Source organism: Passer domesticus, chromosome 20, assembly GCF_036417665.1.
Source record: "Passer domesticus isolate bPasDom1 chromosome 20, bPasDom1.hap1, whole genome shotgun sequence".
NCBI classification, from domain to species: Eukaryota; Metazoa; Chordata; class Aves; order Passeriformes; family Passeridae; genus Passer; species Passer domesticus.
Genome location: NC_087493.1, coordinates 3,446,268 through 3,461,477, shown reverse-complemented (window position 1 = coordinate 3,461,477; position 15,210 = coordinate 3,446,268). Strand labels below are relative to the sequence as shown.

The window sequence follows — 15,210 nt, the reverse complement described above, 5'->3', positions numbered from 1 at the left end:
GGGACAGCAGGAATGCACTGGGGACAGCAGGGATGGACTGGGGACAGCAGGGCTGCACTGGGGACAGCAGGGATGGACTGGGGACAGCAGGGATGCACTGGGGACAGCAGGGATGGACTGGGGACAGCAGGGATGGACTGGGGACAGCAGGGATGCACTGGGGACAGCAGGGATGGACTGGGGACAGCAGGAATGCACTGGGGACAGCAGGGATGGACTGGGGACAGCAGGGATGGACTGGGGACAGCAGGGCTGCACTGGGGACAGCAGGGCTGCACTGGGGACAGCAGGGATGGACTGGGGACAGCAGGAATGCACTGGGGACAGCAGGGCTGCACTGGGGACAGCAGGGATGGACTGGGGACAGCAGGGCTGCACTGGGGACAGCAGGGCTGCACTGGGGACAGCAGGGATGGACTGGGGACAGCAGGGCTGCACTGGGGACAGCAGGGATGGACTGGGGACAGCAGGGATGGACTGGGGACAGCAGGGATGGACTGGGGAGAGCAGGGATGGACTGGGGACAGCAGGGATGGACTGGGGACAGCAGGGCTGCACTGGGGGTCACAGCACAGCACAGCACAAACCCCCAGGGCACTGCTGCCTTTTGCCCCACAGAACTTTGAGGTGAAGGCCGATGACCTGGAGCCCATCTCCGAGCTGGGACGAGGTGCGTACGGGGTGGTGGAGAAGATGCGGCACGTGCCCAGCGGGCAGATCATGGCAGTGAAGGTACAGTGAGCCTCGGGGGCTTCTGGCCTTTCTGGGGTGCTGGGCACACTTGGATCCCCCTTGTTCCCTGCTGACATTTGCTGCTTTCCTCGTCCTCTTGCCACACAGGGAGGTGTGGGCTGTTGGACCAAGAAAAGGGGGGTGTTTTAAAAGTGGGGTGCTCCAGCATTGTGGTGCATCAATCACATTGTTCACCTTTATCAGCATCAATCAATACTCCTGATGGCCCAGGATTCAATACAGAATCATTTTTAATGATGTAGGAGGCTGGGACACTGGGAAATGCCCCTTTTCCAAAGCCATGGGGAGCCCACAGGCACTGGAGCCCTCTCTTGTGCCCAAAACCTGCTGATGGAACAGAGCTGCATTCCAAAAATCCCAGCTTTCCATCAGCCTGGAATTTGCTTTCCTGCTCCTTTCTCCTTTCCCAAGCCACTTCTTTCTTTTGGCTCTTGCACAAAGAGTGGTGTTTGCAGGGAAGAGCAAAATCACCGTAATTTTTAAAATATACACATACATATAAATTACATATAACATAAATTACACATGTTAAATATACATACATATACATTTATATATTATTTTCTGCTGTAGCCCCTCAGATTCACTTCATAATTATAAAGAAGAATAAATCCAATTGCACAAGAGACTCTTCTTCATCTGGGACTTTTTCAGTCTCCTTGCAACAGAATGTTTTTGTTGGGATTTTCACATTTTGCCTGCTATCCACAATATTCCTGTTTGCCTAGGATTCAATACAGCATCATTTAAAAAATATACATTTTAATTTATGTATTTTTTCTGCTGTAGCCCCTCAGATTCCCTTCATAATTATAAAGGGGAATAAATCTAATTGCACAAGAGACTCTTCTTCATCTGGGACTTTCTCAGTCTCCTTGAACAGGAAGTTTTTGTTGGGATTTTCACGTTTTGCCTGCTGCAGTGGGATCTTGACTCATGGCAGGCTTGTAGATACTATCATGAAAAGTTTTCATAACAACAGCTTAGACTCATAAATTTGGAGATTAAGGAAATAGTCATGGGAAAAACTGTAGTTTGGGAAGGACCAGTTTTTGTTTGGCTGAATTTTAGTTTCCTTTCAGATGAAGAGAAAAAGATCTGGAAGCTCTGAGCAAACTCTTTGCTCCTCACTTGTGGGTAGATTTTGCTGTGGGTGCTGGCTGGGCCAGGCCCCAGGACCTCTGTGCTCTACATTTGGTCTTTTTGTTTGCTTTGGTGTTCACCAAACTGCCAAAGGCCTCTCTGAGGGGATGGAGGATCTCAGCAGGGTGAGGCAGGAGCTCTCAGGCTCTCTGTGCTGCTGAGCAGTTTGATTCTGGCCCATAAGTGAGCTGGGTGGCTTTGGGAGCCTGGAGGGTGTGTGTGACCTGTGTCTGCCCTGGTGAGGGGTTTGGCAGCCAAGGGTCTCCAGGTATTTCACACCAAGGACATCTCTTCCTGGGACACTGGGAAATGCCCCTTTTCCAAAGCCATGGGGGGCCCATGGGCTCTGGAGCCCTCTCTTGTGCCCAAAACCTGCTGATGGAACAGAGCTGCACTGCAAAAATCCCAGCTCAGAATCTGATTTCCTGCTCCTTTCTCCTCTCCCAAGCCACTTCTTTCTTTTGGCTCTTGTATAAAGAGTGGTGTTTGCAGGCAAGAGCAAAACCACCAGTGCTGAGAAAATCCCTGGGTGCTCCCACACCAAAACTTAGAATTAAACACAGGATTTCATCTGAAACCTTGTAAAAGGCTTCCAAACTTAAGTGCTAGAAGTGAAAATGTGGATTTATAGTTTGAAGCAGAGACACATTAAGTTCAGAAGAAGAAAGTTTAGAGTTTTAGAGTTTAAGATACAGAAAAAATAAAAGTAGTTACAAAAGTGAACAATGAGTTTAGAATGCAGTACTGTAGGTTTGTGTGTCATAACATGATTGGCTAAGGAAGCTCACACTGCAGCATGAGTCCATAAGATGAAATACTGAAGGATTGGGTCAATATTCTATTTGCGGGGACCCTCCTGGCAGGAAGGAATGATGAATCTGACTTTATGTTCTTAGAAGGCTAATTTATTATTTTATGATCCTATATTATATTGAAGAATACTATATTGCACTATACTAAAGAATACAGAAAGGACACTTACAGAATGCTAAAAAGATGATAATGAAAACTGGTGACTCTCTCCAGAGTCTGACACAGCTTGGCCCTGATTGGCCAAAGAGTGAAAACAACTCACAGCAGAACCCAATGGAACGATCACCTGTGGGTGAACAATCTCCAAACACATTCCAAAGGAGCACAACACAGGAGAAGCAAATGAGAGAAGAATTGTTTTCCTTTTTCTCTGAGGCTTCTCAGCTTCCCAGGAGAAAAATCCTGGGCGAAGGGATTTTTCAGAGAATATGAATGTGACAGGTCAAAGCCATAAATACCCTTGTAAATACCCCGTGGGTGCTGGGCTGGGGATGTACCCATGACAAAGGTGGTGACAGAGGGGTGGCACAGGGTGCTGGGAGGGTCCAGGTGTGGTGCCAAGGCCCTGGGGCAGCCAGCCCTGACCTGCTCTGTCTTGCAGCGGATCCGAGCCACGGTGAACAGCCAGGAGCAGAAGAGGCTGCTGATGGACCTGGATATCTCCATGAGGACAGTGGATTGTCCCTTCACTGTCACCTTTTACGGGGCACTCTTCCGAGAGGTGAGGCTTCCTGGGGCTGGATTCCCACTCCTGCACTTCCTGCAGCTGCCAGGGGTTTAATCTCCACCTGGACATGGAGGTTTTAGTCCTGGCCTAAGGATGTGTCACTTACTGTGGCTGTGGGACAGCCTGGTCACAGCCTGGTCCCATAGTGTTAAAATTGCCCTGGATTGGTTTCATCCACGTGGAAAGCTCTGAAAAGGAGGATTTATGGAAGAGCTTTAAGCACAGCTCTGCAGAGCTGAACTTTTCCTGGCTGGGCATTGGGAGCCTCAGTTCCTGATAACTTTCTGGGCTCCTAAATCACCGTGGCTCTGCTTTGGGAAGAGGATGCCCTAAATGGTAGGGAATGTGCACAGCACTGAATTCCAGAGCAGGGAAAGGAGAGCTCAGGAGAGCTTTGAATGAGTTTTAAACAACAAAAAAAAAAAAGGGAAGGAAAGGGACAAAGGAAAAGGAGGCTGGAAGAAGAGATGTTTTGTTCAAATATCTGGGTATCTCCTTGCTTTACTCTCCAGGGAGATGTGTGGATTTGCATGGAGCTGATGGATACCTCACTGGACAAATTCTACAAACATGTCATTGACAAAGGCCTGACGATTCCCGAGGACATCCTGGGGAAAATCGCAGTCTCTGTGAGTAGCAGCAGGGTGAGGAGGGCAGGGAAAGGGGTTTTTCTTCTAAGCCAGGTCCTACCTGACCCTGAGCTCCCTGCTGTGTGGGCACCAGGAAGAATGTGGTCCATGTGCCAGCCCATGTGGCCATTCCCATGCCTGGTCTGAAGTGGTGTTGTTTATAAGCCATGAATGTGCCCATCCACACACATGATGGAGAGCTGGCCCAGTGTGAGGTGTGGGGAGGCTCCTGCAGCTCCTTTAGGGTTTATAAGCCATGAATGTGCCCATCCACACACATGATGGAGAGCTGGCCCAGGGTGAGGTATGGGGAGGCTCCTGCAGCTCCTTTCCCTTCTCATCAGGGTGCTGGAGCCCCCAGGAAGATCCCTGGGTACCCACCACCACCTCAGGCTGTTGGCAGGGTGCAGGACTCATGGGGGATGTGGTTTTCCTGCCCTCCTGGTGGGTCTGGGGGTGAAGCCAGGTGTCATTTCCTCCTCCTCGTGGTGCTGCCAGCTGTGATTGACTCTGGGTTTGTCGTTTCAGATTGTAAAAGCACTAGAACATCTCCATAGTAAGCTCTCCGTGATCCACCGAGGTGAGTACCAGGCACACACTGCTCTGCTCTCAGCCTGCCAAGGGCTCCCAAAATACCCCAGATTAAGTCAGCCTTTGACAGAGAAATGCTTCCCAGCATCTCAGGACTTGCAGCAAAACCCAGGCAGAGGAGATAGCTGCTGTTTGCTCCTTAAAATCTGCCTGCTGCTCCCAGTGTTTCCCTGAAGGGGAAGAGGAGGGGCTGGCAGAGGAAGGGCTTTCCCCAACCCATAACCTGAACCCTAAACCCATGGTGTGCTTCCTGACCTGGGGGAAATTCAGCCTTTGCCCCCTGGCCTTGGAAAGCCTCAGAGCAGGCTGTGCCCAGGTTTGTTCCCCAGCTCCATGGCTCTGTGCTGATGTGCAGTGGGAGGGGATGTTGGAACCCTGGTGGCTGCTGAGAGTTTGAGACTTTGTGTGCTGCCAGGCACTGACCCCCAGGAGAACACTGCACTGACCTGAGGCCCTGGAGGAGCTTCCAAAATGGAATGATGGAACTGGGATTGTGGGTGTGGAGTTTGAATAGAAATGTGTGATATCACAGGGTGGAAAACTTAGAGTTTAAGGTTTTAGGGTATAGCAATACATACAGTTTTATACATATAAAGTGTATAAGTTTTATATATAGAACTCCACAAGGGATCTCCCTGCCAGCCTCATCCTCCTGCACTGCTCCAGCCATCCTCACCCCTTCCATGGCCTTCCCTGAGCACCAGTGCAGCAGAGCAGTCTGACACCTAAACCAGCCTCAAATGAAATCATAAATTCCCTCCTTAAACTCTTCTAATGTTTTCCCCTCTGGAGGGTCTCAAAGCTGCCATGAACACACTCAGAAACAAATCTGCAGTTGCTGCTTGACACCTTTATTTTTAAAGGGTCATTTTCAATTTGTCCTGAGGAGGAAGGAGCCCTCCCTGGGGTGTGTGAGTGCCTGGGAAGCAGCAGAGTTCAGCTGGAGCAGGCAGTGGCACTGGCTGTGCTCTTCCTGTGCCTGGGGCTTGGTTTCTGCCTCCTGTCTCACTTACAGGAGGTGGAAAGCCCTTCTTGGCTGCTGGGTTTCTGTGTGTACTGGTTTGATTTCCACTGAAAATTGTCTTATTTCAGTGTAGTGACAGATGGGTGAGGATTTTGGTTACCTGATTGCAGAATGCTGATTAGGGAGCAGATGTTAACGAGCTGTAAACCCACAGTTCTAATAAGCAGGGCTCAAACACAGCTTCTGGCATCCTTTAAAGGGTGTTTCAGCTCTTCCATTTAATTCCTTATCATGTGGAGACACAGGATCTTCAGGAAGTGACCTGTTATTTCTGGGTGGCAGCAGGGAAAGGATTGCTCCCTTTGGAGCAACCCAGAGAAAGCAGGGTCACCTGTGCTGGAATTCCATTTGGGATTAGCCTCAGAGCAGTTCCCTGCTCAGCAGGAGAACACCTCTATGCTCCCCTGGGTATCACCTCCTGGCATCTCTGGGTGCCTTAGTTCCCCTTTCTGCTGGGGATTGTAGCTGCCCTCACGAGCCTGATGAACAGACCAGGGATTTGTAGAGCCTCGATGGGAAGAGATAAATCTGGCAGCAATAGAGAGATGAGACTCTGGCCTGATTTCCATGGGTGTGCAGCTCCCACTCTCCTGCTGCTGCTCACGCTGCAGTTGGGCTTTGTATCCTTAAAATCAGAGGCCAAAGGTTCCTGAACCTTGGATCCTTGTCTCAGTTTACTGCTCTCTCCTTCCCCTGCAGCCCTTTCACCCTTTCCTGCCCCGCATCCTTCCCCCATGGGTTTTTCCTTTTGCTGGCCCATGGGGCCTTGCCAGAGCTCCAGCCCCTTGCAGACACCCCACAGGATCACCCCATAGAATCATCCCATGGGATCACCCCCAGGATCACCCCACAGGATGACCCCATAGAATCATCCTATAGAATCACCCCCAGGATCACCCCACAGAATCACCCCCAGCCCTGTGGAGCTGCTCCCTTTGAGCTCCCTGGTGTCTGTGGCCATTCCCTGAGCAGTGGCATGTGATGGTGACACGCAGAGTTACCTCCTGCCCTGGATCAGGGAGGGGGTGTGTGAGTGAAGGGACACTGGCAGGACACACGACAGGCCCCTGAGGCTGTCACCTCCACACAACAGGCCTTTGAGGCTGTCACCTGCACAGGACAGGCCCCTGAGGCTGTCACCTGCACAGTATAGGCCCACGAGGCTGTCACCTGCACACTTCAGGCCTGTGGGGCTGTCACCTGCACACGACAGGCCCACGAGGCTGTCACCTGCACAGGACAGGCCCCTGAGGCTGTCACCTGCACACAAGAGGCCCATGAGGTTGTCACCTGAACAGAACAGGCCCCTGAGGCTGTCACCTGCACACTTCAGGCCCACGAGGCTGTCACCTGCACACCCCACAGCGGGTTTTTGGCACGCCCGGAGCACTGGGCTCTGCTGAGCTCCTTGTGCCCTCTGCTGCTGAGCCCTCTGTGGCTGCTTGTGCCTTGTCCCAGCACCCCCACGTGACAGTGACTGTGCTCTGTGTTCCTTTTGCAGATGTAAAGCCCTCTAACGTGTTGATCAATACGCAGGGGCAGGTGAAAATGTGCGATTTTGGGATTAGCGGTTACCTCGTTGACTCTGTTGCTAAAACCATGGATGCAGGATGCAAACCCTACATGGCTGTAAGTTGAGAAGCTGAAGTGTGGGGAGCAGCCAGAGGAACATGAGCCTGGGGGGAAGGATCAGCCTCCAGCACCTATCCTGGGGATTCTTTTGGGTAGCCCTGAAGTGAAGGGATGCAATCCCCTTGGGAGGGGAGGCAGATCTGATCTGATCTGATGGCTCAGGTCACATCTCCTGGGCTCACCTTCCTGCTGCCCTCTCACCTGCCTGTGACCTTTGGGAGTCTGGAATTGCTCCCCCTTGCCTGTTTGCCATTTGCCCCGTGGGGATTCCTTTGGGTAGCCCTGAAGTGAAGGGATGCAATCTCCTTGGGAGGGGAGGCAGATCTGATGGCTCAGGTCACATCTCCTGGAACACCTTCCTGCTGCCTGCTTGCCTGCCTGTGACCTTGGGGAAGGTTCTGGAACTGCTCCCCATTGCCTGATTGCCATCCTGGGGATTCCTTTGGGTAGCCCTGAAGTGAAGGGATGCAATCCCCTTGGGAGGGGAGACAGATCTGATCTCATGGCTCAGGTCACATCTGGGCATGCCTTCCTGCTGCCTGCTTGCCTGCCTGTGACCTTGGGGAAGGTTCTGGAACTGCTCCCCATTGCCTGGTTGCCATTTGTCCCGTGGGGACAGTAGTGCTTGGCATGGCGAGGAAAAGCACCCAGGGACTGTGTGCCTGGGGCTGCTCCTGGGAGCTGCTGTGCAGGATTCACCCTTCGTGGAGCACTTGAGCAGGGTGAAAACAGTCCTGGAGAGCTGAGGCTTGTCACCCTCTTTGTGCCAGCTGTGCCAGGTCAGCTCCACCACCAGCCCCTGGTGCAGGTGCCACTTTCTGGTGACACATTTCACTGCCTGCCCTTCCTGGTGAGGATGGGGAACCAGCATGACCAGGAGGGTGACATGGCTGTGTGGGCAAAGGGGGCTGGGCTGCCACCCTGAGAGACCCACCCTGGGCATGGGCAGGGCACTGGGGGCATCCCTGCTCCTCACCCTCCTTTGTCTCTGTTGGCAGCCTGAGAGAATTAACCCGGAGCTGAACCAGAAGGGATACAGCGTCAAATCTGACATCTGGAGCCTGGGGATCACCATGGTAGGGCTGTCACCTGGGGATCACCATGGTAGGGCTGTCACCTGGGGCTGCCAGGGCTGTCACCTGGGGATCACCATGGTGGGGTCACCTGGGGCTGCCAGGGCTGTCACCTGGGGATCACCATGGTGGGGTCACTGGGGCTGCCAGGGCCACCACGAGGGCTCGGTGTGGCTCATGGGTTCATTCTCCTCCCCACAGCGATACTGGTGGCACGGGGTGGGAAGGGGAAGGGCTCGGGAAGGTGGCCCAGGGTGGAAGGGAAGCAGGAGGGAGCTGCTTTGTCGGCTCCTGGCTGCTGGGGGATGTGGAGGCTGCAGCTGCCGGGAGATGGCAGCATGGGCTAAGGCATGAGGGAGCAGGTTGCATTCCCAGCACAGAAAGTCCTCCCAGCACTCAGCCATCCACGGAGGCCCCCTCGGGAGGGCAGGGATGGGGGCGGCTCCCAGGCGGTGTTTTGGGGGAATCCATCTGCTCCCAAAGTCCAGTTACCCTGTGCAGGGTGGGCTGGTTTGGGCTGCCAGCCTTTCCCAGGGGGTTCTGGCCCGGGGGTGACAGGGGTTGCCTGTGGAGCTGGCTGGGGCTCCTCCAGCCTCTCCTGCTGGTAGAGGATAAGCAGTATGCTGTGGCCAGGTGGGGTGAGGAAATCCCAGAATGGTTTGGGTTGGAAGGAGCCTTAAAGACCATTTCATTCCACCTCCTCCTATGGGCAGCAACACCTTCTACTACCCCAGGCTGCTCCAAGTCCTGTCCAGCCTTCCCTTAGGCACTTCCAGGGATCCAGGGGCAGCCACAGCTGCTCTGGGCACCTGTGCCTCCCCACCCTCACAGGGAAGAATTCTCTCCTAATATCTAATGGATCTCTCTCCTCTTTGATTCAAAACCAATCCCCCTTTTTCCATCACTGCTTGCCCATGTAGAAAGCCCCTCTCCCTCCTTTCTGGAATCCCCCTTCAGGCACTACAAGGGGCTCTAAGATCTCCTTGGAACATTCCCATCTCCAGGCTGACCAACCCCATTTGTGTGGAGCCTACAAAGCCACCCCTGGGCATGCACGGGGCCATCCCAAACCCCGTGGGGTGGCTGTGGGGTGTGCCCCTGTGCTGAGGCGTGGGCTGTGTGTTGCAGATCGAGCTGGCCATCCTGCGCTTCCCCTACGACTCCTGGGGCACGCCCTTCCAGCAGCTCAAGCAGGTGGTGGAGGAGCCCTCGCCACAGCTCCCAGCAGAGAGGTTCTCAGCAGAGTTCGTCGACTTTACCTCGCAATGGTAACGTTTCCCCTCTTTTCCCTCTCTTCCCCTGGCTCTTCACCTTCACCATGTCTTCACAGACAGCTCTCAGCCCCAGTTTTGGGCAGAACATTCCTCACTGGGCGCTGTGCAGGTGACACACAGCAGTGCTGGTGGCAGCTGGGGGGTCTGTCTGAGGGGCAGGCCGGGCTCTTGGAGGGGACACACAGGGTGTAGGAGCTCCTGGCCCTGATTGCCACCACGCCAGCAGCACAGGGGTGCTGTGAGCAGGTGCAGCCAGGCAGCTCATGGCCCTGAGGGTATGGAATGGCTGCATCCTGGCTGGGGGATGTCACAGCACTTGTCACACTGGAGACAGCCACAAAACACAGAGTGTCACCATACAACTTCAGAAAGCTTCAACCCATACAGAGTAACACTAGAAAGCTTCAAGCATCCCCCCTTCTTGTTCTTTAGCCCAACCTTTTACACCCTGATGTTCCTGCAGTGCCCTGTGTGCCCTCTGCTCCCTTTGGTGGCTGCTCAGCACACCTGGGCACTCCATGGCTCATTGCTGCCAGTGCTGCTCACCTGCTGCTCACAGCTGCACCCACTGGGGATGAGGCTGGGCCACAGCCCATCCCAGAGACCCCAAACTGTGCCACACACAGCCCCATCCTAGAGACCCCAAACTGTGCCACACAGCCCCATCCCAGAGACCCCAAACTGTGCCACACACAGCCCCATCCCAGAGACCCCAAACTGTGCCACACAGCCCCAGAGACCCCAAACTGTGCCACACACAGCCCCAGTGACCCCAAACTGTGCCACACACAGCCCATCCCAGTGACCCCAAACTGTGCCACACACAGCCCATCCCAGAGACCCCAAACTGTGCCACACACAGCCCCATCCCAGAGACCCCAAACTGTGCCACACACAGCCCCAGTGACCCCAAACTGTGCCACACACAGCCCCATCCCAGTGACCCCAAACTGTGCCACACACAGCCCATCCCAGTGACCCCAAACTGTGCCACACACAGCTCCAGTGGCCCCAAACTGTGCCACACACAGCCCATCCCAGTGACCCCGAACTGTGTGCCTGCAGGGGGACAGGGCTCTGAGGGCAGGTTTTGCCCCGTGTGTCCCCCTCTGACCGGTCTCTGTCCCTCTCGCAGGGCCCTGGGGCTGCTGCTGTGCTTTCCCCAGCCCTGGGAGCTGGGAGCAGCAGGAGCATTAGGCTGTGCTGTAGGAAGGGGCTGGAGCAGCCCTGCTGCTGCCTGCAGGCTGCACAGAGAGCTCAGGCAGCCCCTGCCCTCACAGGCTCCCTCCAGCTTCCCTGCAGGGCTGGGTGTTCCACTGCAGTGCCACCCACGTGCCTGCCAGGCTGGCAGGTGGCTGCTGCCTCTGCGTGGTGGCCACAGAGGCTGGCAGATGGACAAACAGAAATGTGAGACTGCTCTGAGCTGCCAGCACCAGCCTGGGGCTCTGCTGTGCCCCAAGAAGGGGACTGTCAGCTGCTCCTGCCTGGGGACTCTCAGTACCCACGTTTAGATTCTTCAGAGTCTTGCTCAAACATGTTTTCATGTCCCTGTGGTCCAGCTGCTCAGCTCCTGACCCACGCTGGGGAATACCTGCCGTGCCCACTGTGCCCTGGCTCTGGGAGGGGTGGGAGCTGCCTTGGAAAAACCCTCTCCCAAGATGCCCCCCGTTCTTGCCAAGCCCACGCTGAGGCTTTGGAGCAGCTGCTGTTCCTGCACACAGTGCTGCTGGCTCTGCTGTTTCCCTGCTTGTGCCAGGCAGGCTGCTCCTCTCTGGGGGATTTGTTTTTCCAAGCCCTGTGTCTTGCAGCTCAGGCTGTGGCTGCTTTGGGAGTTCCATCCACAGCCACTCCGGGGGGCACATGGTGATTCCTGTCTTTGCAAATCCTCCAGGGTCACTGGAGATCCCTGACTGCCAGCAGAGTGGCACGGACTTGGAATGGTGAACTTTGCAGCAGTTTTGTGGAAAGGACTTGGAATGATGAACTTTGCACCAGTTTTGTGTTATTGGGGTCTGGGAATTCCTTCTGTCACTGAACCAGGTCACAGCCACTCTGTGTCAAGTCTGGCTTAGAACTGTGTTTATCCATCTGCTGCCTGAAGTCTGATCAGCTGTAGGCACTGCAGGAAGGTCCCTGGGATATCTGAGTCAGGATCAGATCCCAATATAACTCTTCATTCCTGAAAATTTGCATCGATTTCAGTAACTTGTCACCAGATTTCCTGCTATTAGTAACCTGGGGATGAATTGGTTTTGTAGAAGGTCTAAATTAAGAGAATTGCACCAAATCTGGACACAGCTAACCTTCAAATTCACCTTGTCATCTTGGCTGGGGCTGCTCCTGAGCTGGGAGGATGTGACACATCCCGTACCTTCGGGCCGGCGCTATTGGCACGTATGGGCCTCAGGTTCCTCTGTTCATTCACAACATGACACTAAACACGAGCCCTCTACACACAGCAAGCAGGAAATATCTATTCAGTGTGTGTCCTCTGCTTCCTCTGGGCCCCAGCAAATCCCAGCAGAGGTTCTCACTTTTGTTTTGCTCAGTGTGACACCTTTTCCCCGCCACCGCCGCGTACGTGTGTGAAGATCTTTTCAAGTTGCTCCAAGTTTCTTTCCCCTAAATACACTGTCAGGAAGTGAGTAGAGATTACGTCCTGTCTTTTAAAAAGCTATTTTCTGCTGGAGGGAAACCAAAATAACTTCCAGCTACAACCCTCCAGGGCCATCTGTTGTAGGAGAGGAGAAAAAAAGGATGTCCCATGGAACCGTCCCCGCTGATAACAGCACGGTGATAAACAAACAGTTGGACACGTGCTCTGCAGCCACTCAGTCACTGCTCCCAGGCAGAATCCCTTCCCTGAGTCACTGGCCTGTTGGAGAGCACCCAAACTCCCAGTTGTACCTGGCCCCCAGCAAGAGGCAGTGTTTGAAGTGGTGGTTTGGTGGCTCCAGGTCTCTTGGTGGACCTTGAGCTCTTGTACCCAGCACTGCTGGCTGTCGCTGTCCTCAAGACCTAAATTGTTTCCTCAGCTTGGAGGAGTAGCTGGACTTACTCTGCAGTCTTTAAACCTTACTTTTGTCATGGTGTAATTTTATGGTCTTACTTAAATTGCAGACAGAATGTAAATTCTAATTTTTTTCCTTTTTTTTCCCCAATTAAAGCTTGAAGAAGAATTCCAAAGAACGGCCAACATACCCAGAGCTTATGGTGAGTGTGGCTGCACCAAGCAGTGTGTTCAGAGCTGGAAAGGGTCACAGTGAGGTGCTGTGAGGCAGAGACTCCAGTAGAGATGGTGTTTTGGTATGCTTTGCTTCACTTTTTTCATACCAGATGGGAGAATTGTGACACTTCAGAATCCTGGGAAGGTGGCTGCAAATCAGAGATTCTCTTTGAAATCCCAGCCAGGTGCTTTTCCACCTTTTTTGGAAATCAAGAGAGAAAATACATGTTAAAGCAGGTTATGGACAAGAATGAGGCTGTGAAGAATCAGTGAGGCTCAAATCCTCCTCTCGGGTTTGTGTGATCACCTCAAACACCTCAGTGTTCCCCAGGTGCTCCACAAGAGCTGCAGGAGCCCAGTGGCCAACAGGGCTTTGGAGAGGAGGATTTTTGGGCAGAGTAATTGCTGGATGCTGGGGACAGGGACGAGTCTGTGACTAATAATTCCGGTTATTGAATTTCATCTGCTGCCTAGAGACTGTTTACTGGGAGGGATAACTCAGGAGTAACCAAGGAGGAAAATGCCAAGAAAGGTTGGTGACAGGGGAAATGCAGGGCACTGCTCTGTGCCCAGCCAGAGCTCTGGGCTGCAGCTGGCAAGAACAGATTTTTCTGCTTGGGCTCCACAGCTTCATGGCCCCTCTCTCTCCTCTGACTTTCTGGTATTGATCCTGGTGCTCCTAAAAGCTGGCAGAAAGCAGGAGAGCTCAGGAAGTTGGTGCTTCACTCCTGCAGACTTTAATCCTTTTTTGCTCTCACACAATTCACAGCTTTCTAAAGGCAGGAAGGTGCCTAAATTTGTATTTCTGAGGATCCTGACCCTGCATTCCCACCCCTGTCCAGGGGTGTCAAGATCACCTGGATTAAGGGTGGAAACTGCTGAGGGATTTCTTTAGGCACTCATATTCCCTACCCCACAATTTTTGGGATATACATTCTGCCACCAGAGGGTCAGACCCACCACTACCTCACACCTCCTGCTCAGAGGTGAGAAGGTGCAGGTTTAAGGTGATTTTTACCTGCAAGTCATGCTGGAAATCCATGACCCTGAGTTGTAAGCAGTGAATAATTCCCGTGGCATTTGGTGCTGGGCCCTGTAATGCAATTAAACTATAAATAAATCTGATTGACACACAGCTTGCCCCCAGACTGGTTTCAAACAAAGAGAGGCCTGAGATTTATGGCTTTTTTAAAAAAAAACTTTATTTTTTGGGGGCTATATTATTGAATAAATCCATCTGTATATTTTAAGCAAACTTCTGAACTTTGCCAAATGGCCTTTTATCAAGAAAGGTTCACTGAAGCAGCTCTGTCTGCTGCAGCATTAATACCCATTGGCAAGGGAGTGCATTTCTATTGAATTAGGTTCTTGGATCACCCCTGCAGAGTACCTCAATGCTGTGGTATTTTATGGCTGACATGGATGTTGTGAGGTCCTGTGGTTGAGGATTGCTGTTCTGTTGGGGTTTTTTCCTCTCTCTTACAGCATTAAGTTGTGGTGCTGGATTGGACTTGTCATTTAGACCAAGACTGCTCCCTTGCTTTCCTGTGGAATTGAGGTTTCTCATGGAAAATGTGACTCTGTGCTATCTTGAGCATCAGGAAAGCTGATAGGGGTGCTTAATCTCATTAAAAAACCCCCTGCCCCAGGTGAAGTGGAGCGTGAAACTACTGCAGGAGTGGTGGTCTGGCACAGGGCTCTGGGCCAGGCTCAGGCCTGGGCTTCCCTGGGGCACAGGGCTGGAGGGCATCGCTGCCAGCCCTGCCACATTTTTGGGTGTCACTGTAGCTGTGCTCTGGGTGTCACTTCAGTGGGGTGTGAAAGCAGGGATGTCATGCTGGGATAATAACAAGACATTGGGGTCACCTCGGAGTTGTTCAGGACACTTCAATTCCTGTGACTGTCTGACCTAGGGAGACCTTAAGTTTTGTCTGGATCTTTGCCTCAGCCCATTCCAGCCCTGTTTCCCACATAATTGTGCTTCCTCTTCCTTACTGGTGTGTCTTTGGATCGCTTCCCAGCCACTCTGAGCTGCCTCATCTTATTCCCTGGGTGACTTTCCACTCAAGCCCACCTTGAAAAATCTCTTTTCTTTGCTCTTCTTCTCCCTTCACTTGGCCACTGCCAAGAAACAGGCAATGCTCAGGAACTGAGCTGAGGGGCAGCTTGGAAAAACCCTGGAAACCCCAAATTACCTTTAAAAATCTGACTTGAAATGAGAGGGTTGGAAATGAAACCCTTGTACAGAGCAGAGATCACTGTGAGCCCTGCAGGGCCCTGGCTGCCTTTTGGGTCTCTCTGACACCCTCCATAGAAATAAATCCA

The 15,210-nt window shown here is 53.0% G+C and overlaps 1 protein-coding gene across 18 annotated transcripts in view; it reads left to right on the top strand.

Annotated features, from left to right (window-relative positions):
* The window catches only part of MAP2K6 (mitogen-activated protein kinase kinase 6), a 57,942-nt gene that overhangs the window by 30,856 nt on the left and 11,876 nt on the right, over positions 1–15,210 (top strand). For 17 of the 18 annotated variants that reach the window (XR_010349829.1, XR_010349826.1, XR_010349824.1 and 14 more), the window contains exons 4-11: positions 619–732; positions 3,311–3,430; positions 3,949–4,065; positions 4,594–4,645; positions 7,182–7,309; positions 8,311–8,388; positions 9,514–9,653; positions 12,827–12,872. Coding sequence is in view for 2 of the 18 variants with exons in the window: in XM_064395884.1 (XP_064251954.1) it covers positions 619–732; positions 3,311–3,430; positions 3,949–4,065; positions 4,594–4,645; positions 7,182–7,309; positions 8,311–8,388; positions 9,514–9,653; positions 12,827–12,872 (795 nt within the window). In the remaining 16 variants the exon portion in view is untranslated. Of the gene's footprint in view, positions 1–593; positions 733–3,310; positions 3,431–3,948; positions 4,066–4,593; positions 4,646–7,181; positions 7,310–8,310; positions 8,389–9,513; positions 9,654–12,826; positions 12,873–15,210 lie in introns of all 18 variants that reach the window. The other variant, XM_064395886.1, reaches the window with a different exon arrangement.